General features: G+C 46.7%; 2 protein-coding genes across 2 annotated transcripts; one reads left to right on the top strand and one right to left on the bottom strand.

The window, feature by feature from the left end:
* Positions 1 to 2,562: 2,562 nt before the first annotated feature.
* On the bottom strand, positions 2,563 to 6,110 carry arf2a (ARF GTPase 2a). The gene is made up of 5 exons (XM_003964784.3): positions 5,963 to 6,110; positions 5,034 to 5,188; positions 4,799 to 4,909; positions 4,426 to 4,550; positions 2,563 to 4,265 (listed from the first exon to the last, which is right to left on the bottom strand). Exons 2-5 carry the CDS (start codon positions 5,176 to 5,178, stop codon positions 4,104 to 4,106), a joined length of 543 nt encoding a protein of 180 aa, XP_003964833.1. The 5' UTR covers positions 5,179 to 5,188; positions 5,963 to 6,110; the 3' UTR covers positions 2,563 to 4,103.
* A 722-nt stretch (positions 6,111 to 6,832) lies between these two features.
* Positions 6,833 to 12,407, top strand: wnt9b (wingless-type MMTV integration site family, member 9B). The gene is made up of 4 exons (XM_003964868.3): positions 6,833 to 7,048; positions 7,490 to 7,743; positions 9,105 to 9,370; positions 10,653 to 12,407. Exons 1-4 carry the CDS (start codon positions 6,963 to 6,965, stop codon positions 11,112 to 11,114), a joined length of 1,068 nt encoding a protein of 355 aa, XP_003964917.1. The 5' UTR covers positions 6,833 to 6,962; the 3' UTR covers positions 11,115 to 12,407.
* The last annotated feature ends 4,096 nt before the right edge of the window (positions 12,408 to 16,503 follow it).

Raw genomic sequence — 16,503 nt, 5'->3', positions numbered from 1 at the left:
GTGTCAGAGCTGAGTCTTCGCCTCATTAAAAATGTGCTGCAACACCCCAGTACAGTCAGGCTGCCTGTAAACAAACACCGGCGTGCTGTCGCGGCGCGCTAACGAATCCAGATCGGTTAGGCCCGTTCAGAGGCAACAGCGATTAGCATGAAGGTGATAATCCTTCATCTCAGCTAGCGAGGTTGCTGGCGCTACTCAAACCCTGACGTGGGACTTTAACGGCGGCGGCTGATTGTTTGGATTCCCTTTCATGACGCCTCTAGATGTGCGGCTGCAAGAGACGAAGACGGATTCTCAGCCCAAGGCTGATGGCGACGGCGCCGTGCTGGTGCCGTCTTCTGACTGAGGCGTTCGTCATCCCGCTGAGCAATAACCGGTAATTGACAATGGACCAACTTGAGGAGTAAGTACGGAGCTGATGAGCGCCATAGATTCGGTCGTAATTCTGCCCATGAAGTCAGTATGAGACTGGCTCCTTCCCGCTGGGAGAAGAACCCACTTTGTGGCCCGGTTGTCCTTCTCCATCTCGCTCCTGCGAGCTCATCGACCCGGAAAACCTTCAACACATCTGATGGCCCAATAGATCTGCACTCGCTCCAGCGAAACCTGGCCATCCGAGGTCATTAGAGCCGCGGAGGCTGGGAGGGATGTCAGCCAACCTGGACAGGCGGGAGGCAGAGGTGTTCCTCCTGCCAGAGCGGAGGTGGCTGTCATAACACATCAATCTACATCCCAGATTTTCTTCCACACCGGACAGAAGCTCCACTCACACGGGCGTCCGTGCTGAGACCTCCGCCGCCAGAGCCTCGGAGGGGACGGCACGAGGTCGGGCGAAGGCCCCCCGACGTCCTCGGTGACGGATGCGGCTCATAACCCGGATGTCCTCCCAGCATCCGTCATCTAAACACGAACAGTAATGAAAGAGGGATAAATGGCAGAGATGATGCAGATGAACGCTTCCATCCTTTGGGAGGTTTCACGGACACTCGTGTACAGAGAAGAAGAGAACAAAGGACGGCCACAGGATGGAGCCGTGCGGAAGACAAACAACCTGTCTGACGTCCCCCGGGGAGACACACACGTCCCCTCAGGGGGGGGGAAACCCAGGCGAAGGGATCCTGCAATTAAGATCTCTGACTGGAGAATTGCTCTCCGTGTAGTTCCGGATCAAATGTGAACATTTAGGATATAGAGGAGTTTTAAGTTCAGGACATCCGGCCCGCTGACATTTGATCCCAGTCAAGTCAAAGTTCTGGGCGTCGGCTTCAATTCAAACGCCGCCAATCAATTTGACATCCCCTGCGTTTCCATGGCAATGGGAGACGACAGAGATTACTCGCCTTTATGCAGCAGCACAGTCACTGCTGAAATGTTCCCGGAGCCGTGTCGCGCATGTGTGTGTGTGTGTGTGTGTGTGTGTGTGTGGGTGGTGGATGTAAAATACCAGCCTGGTCACCGGCACACTGCTGAGCACCTTCTGTGACTTGTGCACACCACACCAGGCGAGTGACCGCTTCCACACGGATGCTGCGTGTATAGGAACGTGAACGCGCGGCATCAGATCCGTTCATCTCGAATTCACGATGATCCCCTGAGCTCAATCTCACACGCACAACTGGACGATTGAAATAAAGGAAAGGGGATCATTCAAGATTTATGAATGTGAAAGTGATGAGGGTGAGACCCTTTAACCTATGCAACATTCGTGCACGTGCCCACGATTACAGCACGCGTCTCGTTGGTGCTCCCCATCTCCATGTCGACCCAATGTCTCTTTATAAATACATGAGGTGCTGTTTCCAAGGTAACAACTCCATAGAGAATTGGACACCTGGAATTTAGAGGGGGAGAGGAGGAGGAGAAGGTGCAGAGGTCCGCAGGCCATTCAGGGGTCAGGAAAGAGGAAAACCTTGATCTCGACCGCATCCCCAAGAGCCCCGGGCTTCATCCAGCCGGTCAGCATCCCTTTGTGCCCTAAAACACCGGTGCGAGGAGGAGGAGAGTCCAAGATGATGACGATTCATTCTACTGAGGCGCAACATATAAACAGCTGTTTAAATTATGTGGAGGCAAGTTTGCTCTGTCAAACTTTTTTGATTGTTTTTTAAAATTTTGACCGAACGTGCGTGCGTGATGGTGTCGTCCGAGTGTGGCCGCCTGTAGTAGCGGCCCTGTTCTTTTCAATCATGCGCATTTACTCCCATCTAGTGGAGGGTCGGCGTCATAGCAGACGTGGCATTTTTGAAAACATAAGTCATGATTTATTATTATTGCCATCATCCCGTGTTTTTTCTGGTTTATATTTAACGAATTGTTTGGGTAACCACTGAATAAATAAATTAAGCCTATTAAGGTATAATCCCATTTCTATTAGTATGTTCATCTTTGTTGCTGATCTCATTTTCAGCATAAAATTGTCAGATTATTTTAAATATTCCTTCATCCCATTTCTCTGGATTTAAGATCAACAACTGTATTGACTTAGCAGTGATCTGCTGTTTTTTGGATCATGTACTTCCAGTGTTCCCAGTGGAAGTAGTTGTTAAAATATAAGCCAGTTCAAGTTATACAATAGAGATCTCTTTATTATAGTGCATTTATCGGATGTTACACGTTGAGTCAAAAACAAAGCATAATTAAGAAAAGCATATACACATACCTTGTTTGTACAGAAACAATCATGAAAATTAAAGCTTCACATCTGAAAAAACTGTATAGCCGTAGAGAGAATATCATTTATTTATACAGTCAGGACTGCACCGCCGATTATTCTGCCCTATTCTAGGAAAATGTTAAGGAAAGCAAAACGCCGTAACGTACGAAAGGAAAACTCAGACCATCACAAAGGCTACAGGAAATCAACGTGTCGATTTGGAGAAACACAAAGGTTGGAAAATGATTTTCCTTGAGGTTAATTTGACACTGATCGTAGAGTATTGGTCGGGGCAGGTGGAGCAACGCTCCCGATGGGTTCGGGAGCCACCGGGAAACACGGATGCGTCCGAACTAGCCTGTTGCGAGCGTGTCTGTGCAGGTTCTCTGCCGATAGACGACGCACCAGAATGAAACAAAGATGGAGTCCTGGGTAGAGTAGGACAACTCCGTCCATCAGAGCAGAGACAATTTGTTCAAGTGTCCCCCTGTGAAAGCGCAGGAGGAGAACGCTCACGCCGCCACCATCCCGAACAGGAGAAACAACGAGCCCTTTCTCCTCCCAGTGGGTCCACAGGGCGTATTTACTCACAGGGTGCACACCTGGCACGCTGCTCCTGCTAAGTAAACCAGGTCATGCACGCTTCCACTGTAACAGCAACCTGACCCGAAGAATGGCGTTTAAGACATTAGACTGGAAATGAAAGGCCGGAGCGGGATCCAAGGCGACGCGGTTCCAGTGGACTGGACCAGAGGAGACTGAAAGCCATCCCACAGCTGCCACTCAGCACACCTTCATAATGTAAACATGAACCATTTATTGCCTTTTCCAGACTCAGTTTGGAGGTAAATCACTGTCAGGACCAACTGGGAACTTTACCAGGAACACATCTCTAATAAAATAATCCCTTAGGTGGATGATTCACGATTCAAACGAAATGAATTAGTAGAGGATCCGGCTGGGCGAAGGTTAAAATTTAAAGCTTCCAAAATCAGTTTTCAGAACAATTTTCTTTTTTTACTGGAATGTCAGATAATATAAATTACTGTGACATGTGACAAGTACAATATTCTCATTGTCAATATGTGCTCATCACAAATGTCTTAAAGACACAGATTTAAAAGAGGAATTCTTGTTACTAATTCGTCTGACAGGAATGTTGGAGGCCGAAGCCTCTGGATGTGCTGACACTGGAGAGATGAAGTATTTGGGAGTTAACTGTGTTCAAGGCACAGCAGGGCCACTCCCACTCCACTCAGACACTCATTCACACGTCCAAAAATACTCAAACACAGCCATACAGTACAAAGATTCTCAAGGGAGGGGGGAATGGGGGGGTGGGGGGTCGCTGACCAGAGGTCCAACGCTTCAGTCGAAAGAGAAGAAAGACGGTGTGACAGTCAGACCAGTGCAGTCTCCATCACGCCACGGACCGGGGAGACAGGCGTGATCATTTTATATTCTTCAGCTGGTTCGACAGCCAATCGAGACCCTCGTAGAGACCGTCTCCGCTCGTGGCGCACGTGGCCTGGATGTACCAGTTACGATGTCGCAGGCTGTGCAGGCCGAGCTTGTCTGTGATCTCAGCAGCATTCATGGCATTGGGCAGGTCCTGAAGGCCCACAAACAAACAATTAGCAACCAAAATGACCTGCGACCAAGCTACGACCTTCCACAGGACGAGCGCTAAATTTAACTCAACGGTTTTGACAAAAGACTTCATTGACCGCTACTCAATCGCCCCACGCTGAGGGACGTTCGAGGAGGCCCACCTGTTTGTTGGCAAACACGAGCAGCACGGCCTCCTTCAGCTCATCCTCAGACAGCATTCGCATCAGCTCTTCCTTGGCCTCGCCAACCCTCTCACGGTCGTTGCTGTCCACCACGAAAATGAGGCCTGAAGGTGGAAACAGTGTGAAGGAAAGTGGGTAAATGCCCGCGTGAGTCTCGCTCCTTGCATTCACATATGCAGGTCATCTCCAAATATACATCATTTATCATTTCTGCAGCACATTATATCTATAAATAACACCCAGTATCGATTTTATTAACAAAGAACATACCGCTAAGGCCAGCATGGCAATGGTGTGACCACATATTTCTGGCCCAAACATAAAGAGATCTGCTAACATGAGGGAAACTAACCTTGCGTGTTTTGGAAGTAATGCCTCCACAGAGGCCTGATCTTGTCCTGACCACCAACGTCCCACACTGTAAAACTGATGTTCTTGTATTCTACCGTCTCCACGTTGAAACCTGTCAGTGGCGTGCAAGCAAAATGATCGGAGTTGGAACAAAGCCCGGCCTTCGGAGCATTTCTAGATTAGTATGCATTAACATCATATTGTAAAGGGCTGGAAAGCTGGGAGGCACAACTCACCAATAGTGGGGATCGTGGTAACAATCTCTCCAAGTTTGAGTTTGTACAGGATGGTCGTCTTTCCAGCAGCATCAAGCCCAACCATCAGAATCCTCATTTCCTTCTTGCCAAACAAGCCTTTAAACAAGGAAGCAAAATTCCCCATCTTGTCTCACCTGTAGGAACATACACAACATCTTTTGTCACTGGAGCACTTCTCATAGAGAACTGCTGTTGCGAGCGTGGTGCGTTCAGGGTCACGGTGGGTGTTGGCAGTGAGTCAGTCTCTTGGTATGTTAAGAATCACAAAAAAAAATAAGTAGTGACTTATTACAATCCAGCTTTAAGAGCACTGGTAAACGTAGCCTCAAGAAAAGCAGCTTGTGAAATTGTTCAAAGTTGTTATACACTTATTAGATCAAATATAGGATGAACTCAACGCTATCTCGACACATTACGTCTGACATTCAAGTTTAGGTCCACATACAGGCCAAGAACTTGAACTTAATTTGCAAGCAGGCTCAATTGATCATGTCCAAAAAGTAAACTTCACACTATTACTACCGGTAATTATTCAATGAACACGACTCCCGTAAAGAGGAATGGAAGATTGGTGCTATGGCTAACGTTAAATCTCTTGTTAAATCTAGACAACGCGATGAAGTCAACATTAACAAAATAACACGACAATGTGTCGATTATTTCAGAATTCTATACTAACATGCAAACAATTTTAAAACTTAGCGATTTAGCAAAAAAAAAAAACGCTTAAGTTTAACAGCTTAGGAGACCGCTGATGAACTGTCACAAGTGCCCTGCTTTACGTTTGAACAACTTGAAACGCCCTTCAACTTTGATTGATTTTTAACGCGTCCGTCGCCTTGCTGTACGTGTGTTTAAAGCCGCAAACCAACACCCGACTGTAAAATATTTTTAAACTACATTTGTACCTCTCGTTCCTCCCGTCGCTCGAGCCACTGGACAACAAAATGGCGTCTTCCGGCGGAGGCTTTGTCGTTTTCTTCGTCATCACATCCTCCCCGTTCTTCTTCGTGTGTGACGACGCTGGTGCACAAATTAAGTGCGCCACACTGTGGACTGGAGTGGTAATATCATTATAACGATCTACGAAACGTGGTTATTTTAAATTAAGTCGAAATGTTTTCAATGAAATCTATTGCGTGAATACACAACACAGCAAACAGCAGAATGTGCTTAGGGTCAAATCTGAAGATCGTGGGTTTTTTTTGTTTTGTTTTGTTTAAAAACAGGTTCAAATTCTGCCCACATGTGCCCATATGCCAAATGATAGAAATTATGAAAAGATAAAGATGTTGGGCAGTGACTGCAAACTATAGTCCTAAATATAACAATATAGGCAAACCCATCGCGGACATTTGTTATTTAATTATATCGTGACTCCAGTAGATGGGGCTCCATGCATGACTGCGCTTTCTCTTGAAGACCAACAGATGAAGCTGTGCTGTTTATGGATGGAAAAAGTCATTTGCGCGATTAAGCGCTTTTGAATTCAGACAGATATCGACAGTTGATCAAGTTCTCTCTTTGCCAATTGTCTAACTTGTTGAGAAAGAGCCCTGACAGTGAATGTTTGAAAATTATACAATTGGAAAACGTTTGAGGGTTTATTTTTCCCTCCCTCGCTGACTTTGGTGTCCAGGTGTATATCTGGTGTTTAAAACAGATATACACCAGATATACACGTAGCCAAAATAATCTTCAGGAACTATATTAACGAGGGTGCAGTAGTCCAACTGTACCTCCACCCTTCCAGCGAAGAGCACAGCCACCAGACGAAGTCCGGCGCACTGAATTGAAATTGTGTGCGCATGTGCCCCGTCCCTCCCCTATGGTGGTGTGCCGACCAGACTGCACAGACTTTCTCCATTGAAGAATTAGCGAGATGAAGAGCAGAGACAACCCGGCACCATGCGCTCCAGGCTCCCACGGACCGCCTGCCTATTGCGTCTCGTTGCGCTCTGCATCCTTCTTGCGCACTCAGCTGCTTATTTTGGGTCAGATTTTTTATTATTATTATTGGATCAGCTCCGTGAATGAGTTAATTGATTTTGTTATTTTCATGAGTGTTTTTATATATATATATTTATATAGTAACATTTTAGAAATGTGAGGGAAAACTGAGCACGCGTAACTGTGCAGAAACAACAGCTTTTCATCGCCAGCGTTATTCAAAATCTTTTTTCCACACTTTTGCAAAGCTGCAGGCAAACTTCTTGCAAACAGCCACAATCTTAACCTGTGGTGACTGACGAAGCATTTCAACTAGATTAATTTGAGTTATTTCTCTTATCTTTACGAGTTTGACTCGACTGTTGGAAGGAAGACAAATATTTTAATCGGGCGAGGAAATTATGCGGTTACAGTAAATGAAAAGTAAAAAAAGAACTGAATGAAAAAGCTGTGCTTTTAATCTGCGCTTTCTTTCCCGCTCTCAGGCTGACAGGTCGAGAACCCTTGGTGTTGCTGCCAGGTCCGTTTTCCAATGAACCTCCGACCGGGAAGGCGCACCTAAAGCAGTGCGAGCAGATGAGCCTGACGCGGCGCCAGAAGAGACTCTGTCGCAGAGAACCCGGTTTGGCCGAAGCCCTCCGGGAGTCGGTGCGCCTCAGCCTTTTGGAGTGTCGGTACCAGTTTAGGAACGAACGCTGGAACTGCAGTTTGGACGGCCGGGGGAGCCTTCTGAAAAGAGGTCAGTTAATGTCCCAATCTGTGCTTTATTAAGCGTGCAGGTGCCTGGCTGTCCGCTCGGTCACTTACGGATTTAAAAATAATAATAATAATAGTGTAATAAACTATATATAACACAACTCCTAGAGGGAATCTGCGTCTGATAACGTTATCACGCACTGACCGACAGGAAATAAAGTGAGTGGAATAGAAACAAGTAGGAGCAATTAGGACCAACCTCAGTTCACTTTCAAAATTTAACACAGGCGTAATATTCCAAAATGATTTAGTTGGATTATTACTGTTTTAACACCAACTCCAAATGTACAAAAACTTAAATTAACACAGGGATCTGACCTCATTTGCCTTTAAGAGCTTAAAATACAGGAAAGTTTGGGTTTTTAAAAACAAAAAAGTTTTTGAATAAAACTTTCAAAGATAGTTTTGTATTGCCTGTGGACTCCCTGATCACTAATTTAAGAGACTCTGCATTCATGGAGAATTTTCTTCCTGCGTCACTGATTATACAACATAGAAATTAGCCTCATCTCCAACTAGTATTTATCCATGAAGCAGCTGGAAAAAGTCCAGTCAGTCGCTGCTCTGTTGCTTTTGCAACTGCAAACACCAACAGACACTTCTGTCATTTACTTTGTTTTTCTCAACTGTAAATTCTTATAATGCATGTCAACACACATGCACACGCCCACATACCCCCCCACACACATGCATATACGCTATACAATAAAAAGAAAAACTTGTCAACTTAAACATCCTGGCCATCCGTCAGGATGCACATTATGTTCAACATATTGTATATAGCTCAAGTGCTCAGCTGTGATTTATGCGGACGGATATTAGTGTGTTTGGAGACGTGAACAGGTCAGCAGGGAGGTAATGAGGGAGTAGAAAACCAAGAAATGTGGTGAGGCTGAGAGTGCTAAAGCCCTGTGGTTATTTTTATCTCGGGAAAGCGCCCATTCCCAGAGGAAAAGGGTGGCACGATTACCCACTTTCATCTGGGAAAATCCTTCCTAGTCAAAATAATAATTAATTGGATCAAAATACTCGAGTGATGGCTCAGGCTGAAGCAAATAACAGTGCAGCACCAGGAAAAGAAAAAAGCTCAAAGGAGGAACTATGACACAAGAAAGCTTTTGACGGCGAGGTTTAAGTCAAGCTCGACAACACGGCGAGATCCCTGTAAACATTCTAGCTTCAAGAGTTAGAGAGCGGCAGGAAATGCGTCGTCTCAATGGCCAATTTGCTTCAGCCACTCCAGTGGCTCACATTCGTACCCTCACCCCTCATTTCTTAGGTTTGCTACATAAAATCCAAACCGCATTTTTATTTACAATTCTGCATTTTGTCCCTTTATGTCAGCCTTCAAGGAGACCGCCTTTCTGCTGGCCGTGTCCTCCGCTGCACTGACACATGCACTTGCTAAAGCGTGCAGCTCAGGCCGAATGGAGAGGTGCACGTGCGACGAATCCCCCGGCATCCAACACCGGGAAGCGTGGCAGTGGGGGGTCTGCGGTGACAACCTGAAATACAGCACCAAGTTCCTCAAAAAGTTCCTCGGCCAGAAGAAGGTCAGCAAAGACCTGAGGGCTCAGGTCGATGCCCAAAACATCAACGTTGGGATTCGGGTGAGTGCGATTCAAAAGAAACGCGCCGTAAATGTCCAGCGGTCTGTCCAGACCTTTGTCTCTCACGGTAAAATGTCCTCCTTACGTAAACTGTAAATCATTGCAGTGGTATCTTCTGCAGCATGGCAGGATGCAGCTTTGTAATACCAAACATTTGGAGAGCCAGACAAACGCCCCCTTTGATTCCCAGGCTGCTGTCACCGGCCTCGGTGCGAGGAGGCAGAGGGTGAGGCAGCCCAACACCTAGACGGGACGGCTGCAGGATCGCTGGAGCCAGGTGTTCCCAGGCATGATAAAGCTTGCTGAAAATTAAAGGCCTCACATGGCACAGCAAGATTATAACTCTGGCCTCGTTTTAATATACGAGCATGCATTTTTTCCCACTCACTGGATCATTGTGCTCTCCATAAATTCACCTAATGTTAATAACCGTCACTGTGGAGCTCTGCAAACGCGGGCCCCCGAGGTCCCGCCGCCGTAGCGCACACCTAGAGCCAGAGATGGTGGAGGCAGAAGACAAACACACGCAACAGGAAGGAACTGCCTTATCTTGGTTGAGTGAAATGTTTTCCTCACTTTACACCGATGCGAGCAAAAAACAGACCCAGAGACACTCGAACAAAAAGCTGAAGTGGTCAGGCCCCCGCCGTCGCGCTGTAATGGTCCTTTGAAGCCCCCCCGAGGGGTTCATACCTGCAAAGGGAGGAACTGAGCAGAAGTTTTCTCCCTGCAGGTCGCCTCTGGCTCTGCCCGTTGACCTGTCTCTGGCCTCTGCCAAGACAGCAGCCCATCAGGCTGAGTGATTGCACATCTCATCACTGACCATCAAGCTCAGTGAACTATTAACCCAAATCACACAGCGCCACTCTATGTATTTTGGCACTTTGCGCACAGCAAAAATTCTTATCACTGTTTTCCATGAGCAGGCATGTGCAAAGAACAGGGTGGAGAGATTCCAGCGTCTGCACTGATTGTCACCTGTGCCTCAGGCTTTAGCCAAGATCGACGGGAGATGAGCAGACTGGGGGGTTGGGGTCCGGGGGGGGGGCGCAACAAGACCTGTCCAAGTGAAAAATGCAAAGTAAAAGAAATATGGCTTGCCAACACCCTCCCTCAATTTATTATGTCAAAAAATTTTGGCCCGTGGACTAAAGGCAACGCCACCCCACCCCCCACCCTTCAGGAAACTAGCTCATGTGTCCACATAGATCTTCCAGATAAACCAAGTAATGAATCAAACTGAAGGAACTGACATTTCTTCCTCTTCCCCCTTCAATTTCAGGCGGTGAAGAGCGGCCTGAAAACAACCTGCAAGTGTCACGGCGTCTCTGGCTCCTGCGCTGTACGGACTTGTTGGAAGCAGCTGGCTCCTTTCCACGACACCGGGCGCCTGCTGAAGTATCGCTACGACAACGCCGTGCGCGTGCTGAGCGTCACCAACGCAGCCACCGGAGAGACGGAGCTGGCGGGCCCCCGTCGCCACAGCCAGAACCTGCGAACTACTGACCTGGTTTACCTGGAAGAGTCCCCCAGCTTCTGCAGGGCCTCGCGCTACTCCCCGGGTACAGGCGGCCGCTCCTGCGCCAAAGACACCAGCTGTCAGAGCCTGTGCTGCGGACGGGGTTATAACACAGCCGTGCACCTCACCAGCCTGTCCTGCCACTGCCAAGTGCGCTGGTGCTGCCACGTGGAGTGTCAGACGTGTGTGAGAGAGGAGGAGGTGTACACCTGCAAAAAGCCGTAACAACGGACCCAATAGGAGAAACCCAACACAGGAACGACGCGCTGGACCTCTGACAGACGCCGCAGGATCGCCCACCCCGAGCGTGTCTTTACAGAAGAGGGATGTGCACGGGTAATGGTATATTACTGCTGTTTATCTGCCATCGCCATGGGTTTATACCTGTCGTGCCTTTCTCCCCTCAAATGCACTGAAACACCACTTTTCTGGGACAAAGGGAAACATGCTCCTGTAACAGGTACTGGACTGGACTGGATCCCAGCAGCAGTACAAAGTCAAACACCTCTCCGCCGGGGAGCTCTGGCACTGGCATTGCTGTATCATAATTGCGTTAAATCTTCCCACTCGACTATTTATTGTTTGTATTTGTAAATGAGCGTCGCCACTGAGGCTAATACGGCCTCAAAAAAGGAACCAGGCCGCCTGTCTGTCTTTTCTGTCTGCTGTCATTGTTCCTTCCTGATTAAAAAGCACTTATGTTGCTCTCGCTACATGTGATACGAGTCTGTAAATACTCACGCAAGTTCAAGAGGCTGTTCCGAATATATATTAAAACAGAATCACTGGACTCTTTTGGGGGGGTGGTTGAGCCCACTGGCATCCATTAACAGGGTTATTGTGTGAAGAAGCAAGCTGGGTTTCAGTTGCTCTTATGGAAATGTCTATGGAAATCTGGACATGGATCCTAATGCACGCTCAGCAGAACAAAGGAAAATAGCCGGGTAATAGCAAGGGAAACAAAGACTGAGAAACGATTTAGGACACACCGGTCCTCCTTTGTTTCCCCTCAATTTCACATTACACCATACTTTCATGTTTAAAATAGCCTGACTGAATCATTAGGTTAGGCCTAATTCAGCCACTTTTTTTTGGGGGGGGGGGGTTGTAAATGCCTTTGAAGTGGGCTAATTGTGCTCTTTTCCCCTTTAAAATTGCTAATCAAAGAAAATCGCTTTGTTTACTTTCTTATCCTTACATCCAAGATAACTCTTACCGTCCATGTGTGTCGGTCAAAAGTGCACCTCGGACCTGAAAACGTCATTTTATGATCCGGTTTATGTTTGAGTGATGTATAAAAACTCAAATCAGAGCTTTGGGCATACAACTATAGAAAATTTACTACCTCATCTCATTCATTGGCAAATAGTTTCAAGATTTGGATCCATTCAAATACATCATATTTCCATGCACAGGTCTGAATTTGGATATATATATATATAATGTATTTGGAATTTTTTTTTATCTTGTTGCATTATATTCTTATTTATAAGAAGGTTAATAAATAGACATTTGTAAGAAGCATGTGTTTGGTCTTTTTAACCACCCTCCATCTCACACATATACACACACACACACACATACACAGACACATGCACGCACACACAGCAGCAATAGTGAAATACACCTGCTTGATATTCGGTTCTCTACATCTATCAGGTCACTTCAGCTTGACACTCCCTTGCTATTGAGGACGGGCCAAGAAAAGGCCTGGGTCTGATGCAAGGAGGTCGTATTTAGCGGCAGCTGGTACATCGACCACGACAACTCATACAAGGCCCTCTCACAGCATTTGACCCCAATTTGATGATAAGAAAGTTACATTTGACTGCTTTGGAATGACGATGAGACTCCCTAACGTGCTATTATCTGTGCGTCCGGTCTTTCCCCTGGTTTTCAGGGAACCGTCCTCCCACAGAAGGCTTTTGTAGGAGCTATTTACATCGTGGGCTCTGGTGCTTTTGATGTTGCTCTCTAATTACGATGATTGCTGATTATTATTCCTTATTAAATCACCAACCAAAGGGCCTAAATTACTGCAGCAGATTGTAAGACAATTACAACAATTGCAGTTTTTATTACCTATAAAGTTCCTATAATTAATTCAGAGTAGAGGGGGTTGCTTTATTTAGGAGAATTTTGTAAAGTACTGAGATGATAAGACAATTGTAATTAGAGAAAAGGGATGAATAGGGATAACGGAATAAAACATTTCCTTTAATATCCATGAAATGTGACCATTTTCTCTCTAAATACTTTCCTTAGAGTTGCAGTTTTTTCGTTTTCAGATTTTTTTTTCTGTTTTCGTTATGTGCCAGAAATGAACAACCATCTTAAATCAGTGTCCTTTACTTCTCATGGATACTCAAGTTTAGCTGCTGAGCGATAAATGTAAATTGGTCAGCTGTCTGTCTGATCCCGGAGGTCAAATAAGTCCACTTGTGTCCTGTCTCTCTCCATTGACTTACTACATTAACGGATATTATAATATCGCGGATCAATATTTAACTTCGTTTAACTTGGATACGGTGGTTTTCAGTATGTTTTCGTCCGCTCTGGGATGATGAGGATGAGTGTGACGGCGTGAGTCTGCGGGACTGGGCTTGAGAATATTGAAGGAGTTACAGTATTAAGGGACATGAAGAAAAGAAAAAAGTTGAAGATGGAAGGATGGGAAGGCAAAGCTTGTGGCCGCAGGAGGCCTATCCCCTGCTGCTGCTGTTGTTGTTTTATAATGAACTCCTAAAGCCTTCATTTCCCTCACTACCCTGAGCAGAGGGGGCGCGGCGATGGGGGCTACCGAGTCTAGAGCCGGATTCGCACGCACAAGCCCCGAGGGTGGCTGCTTTGAGCGGGGTGGGGGGTTGGACGGAGCAGGGGTGCAGTGTGCAGGCTCCCGTGTGTGCGGTTAAAACAGTCCTGGCAGCCGACAGGTGAGGGCACAACCTTTTTTGCATATGCGTGCACGCTTGGCATGTGCACACCTGTGGTCACCTCCAGTGATGTGTGAGTGTGTGTGTTTGGATTCGGGCTGTTGTGCAGGTGTGGGGCTGCAGTCTACAACCTGTCAGAGCGGCTAGAGCTGCTCTCTGTCACCCCGAGACACTGAATGTCATGGAAAATGTAGGGTGAAGCTGGCGGTAACACAATCTCCTGTGTCTGAATGGGCCCGGTTCAGGTAAAGGTTACTATGCTACGCCGTTCTGATAGATGAAGATGAATTGGCACCTTCTCGCCGGGGCTTTTGCTGAGATATGTATTATATTTGTGTTGCTTAGCAAAAAGAGATTTTCCAAAGTGACGTTCATGGCTTTCAGGTTTATACATCACTTATTTTTGTAAGAACAGTAGCTGTTAACTGAAGCGTGGAGGGCTTGGTAGATACTTTGCTCAAGGACATAAAGCACAATCCTGTCCTGTAATCGGAACCTCTGAGCCCCAGGTCAAACATCTAAACCCTACAAGATTTCCGCCTCTGAAGAGATAGCATCAGTGTTGGGCCTTCTCCCCGCACCTTGACATGGCACTGAAAGAAAATTAAATGATGAAGAGGATGAGGAGAGCGGTGCAGACGAAGAGGGAGAAAGAGTCTTGAATACAGCACAGGGTAGGAATTCGGAATGTGAAATGACTAATGCAATTGCTCAACCCACAACAAGAACATGCACAGCCTGGAGCTACGACAAGGCTGAGTGCATACCTCTATGGGGGGGCTGACTCTGAGGCTGGGTGGACTGGGATGGCGGTAAAAGTTCCTCACAATGGGTGACAGGACATATGGATGTTGAAACAGTGTGTACATGTGCGATGGTCAATTGAGCAGCAAGCCAAGCTGAAATCATTGATAAAAATGTCTTTCTTTCATTTTCATTTAAGCAAACACGGGTTTACGATGAGCCGCCCCCTCCCAGTCAGCCAACAGACAGGAAGTTCATCAGCAGTTTGGACTCCTCTGATTTATCGTTGCCACTCTTGTTTTCTGGTGGCCTCAAAAGCAAAATATAAGCACCTTCGTGCGTTTGTGTGTGTGTCTGGTTGTGTGTGTGACCAGCGAGAGTCACCATCAACCTCAGATGCAACTTTTTATGCCCAAATTCGTGACGCTTGACTATTAATCAACTGTTGTGTTTGATTCAGCACACCAGTAGACGCTTTAAATAGGGCCAAACATGAGCCTACAGGAGAACTCTGCTAGCGCGGCTTCTTTTATTTTTGACAACGCGATGCCCTTCAAATGTCTCTCAAATGTACTCCCCTTGTTTGCTTGCCGCCTGTGAACCTCCTCACCGGGAAATCACGGAGGAGGCTTTTCCCATGCTGCTCTGCAGAAACACCTGCAGGGCTAACTGCACGGTTTACATTGCAGCCACGATGATAGGACGCGATAAGACCCCTCTGCACCTAAATGAACTACTCCCTATCCTCAATATTGCAATATTTGGTACTGCTGTGCCTTTAACTCAGCTGCGCACACAGATACACACACTGACCTCCATTATTACCAAAGCAAAACTTTCCCAGATCAAAAATGTCCAACAGGGGAAAACACTGATAAACAGCAGAGTTGTGTGTGCTCCCAGACAACAACATCTCCGAGAAATAAGATTGGAATTTATTGGAATACCTATCGTCAGAACCTTTGCTAGTTTGTCTTCCTTCCCTTATTAAATGTCACTCGGGAATTATCCAGATAGACACGACATAATGCACAGTCGACCCCATTCACAGGTGCTGTCAGGCAGGGGAAGCCCAGCTTAATGCTCCATGCCATATTGACATTTGATGTTCTGCTCCCATCCTGGATGAGCAATCATCCCAACACAGGGGTGGACAGCACCTCTCATCTTGAGAGGTGTGCGTGTCCCAGGTGGTATGGCTGCGGGGCTGTGTGCCTGAGTGGCTGACAGCTGTATGATCACTCGCTGCTCTTTAGGGTCAGACAAAATAAAGCAGGGAAGAAAAACAAGAGGGGAGGAATGGCGAGGCTGATCGCCATCAGGCAGCGCGAAGAGGCAGCCAGCGAGACGGAGCAAATAAGGTAAAAACAATCCTCAGGGGAGAGTTTAAGCTGTGGGCGTCGTTAATTACCAAGTGTCATTTAAAAATTCAGTAGTTGCATGAAGACAAATCAGTCTACCGCATTGGGAATTGATAAATCGACGCAAAGAAATGCGGAAATAAAATCCAGTACTTGCAGCAGTGGGCAGAATTACTGGACAATTCAGACACTTTGTGTCTTTTCATCCATTTTGCATCTCTTTGCAAAAGTGTTCCATCTTTGTGGTCGCTGGTGGACATGAAGGCTCCTCACTGATGCGAGTGGCTGCTCAGCACGTCCTCTGCTGCTGTTGAGGGTCGGGGTGACAGGACGCTCACCCCTGACCTTTTAAATCAGAGTCCACTGAGACGCTGGGAGCTTATGAGTCTCTCCTGTCATGTCTGACAGGCCCTCATTTGCTTTCATTCAGCATCTCATCACGGCTTCAAAGACGAGTGGATCATCCACCCCAGGGGTAGAAAGAAGATCAGCGTGCCTCCAAAAAAATGACTGGTATCCAAAAACTGTTGACCCGAGGCGAATTACTTCTCATAATTGGCTTCTTTATTGTGTCTG

The sequence above is a fragment of the Takifugu rubripes genome, chromosome 5 (assembly GCF_901000725.2).
Source record: "Takifugu rubripes chromosome 5, fTakRub1.2, whole genome shotgun sequence".
Lineage (NCBI taxonomy): Eukaryota > Metazoa > Chordata > Actinopteri > Tetraodontiformes > Tetraodontidae > Takifugu > Takifugu rubripes.
The sequence above is the reverse complement of the archived record's forward strand: the minus strand, read 5'-3'. Positions and strand labels throughout refer to the sequence as shown.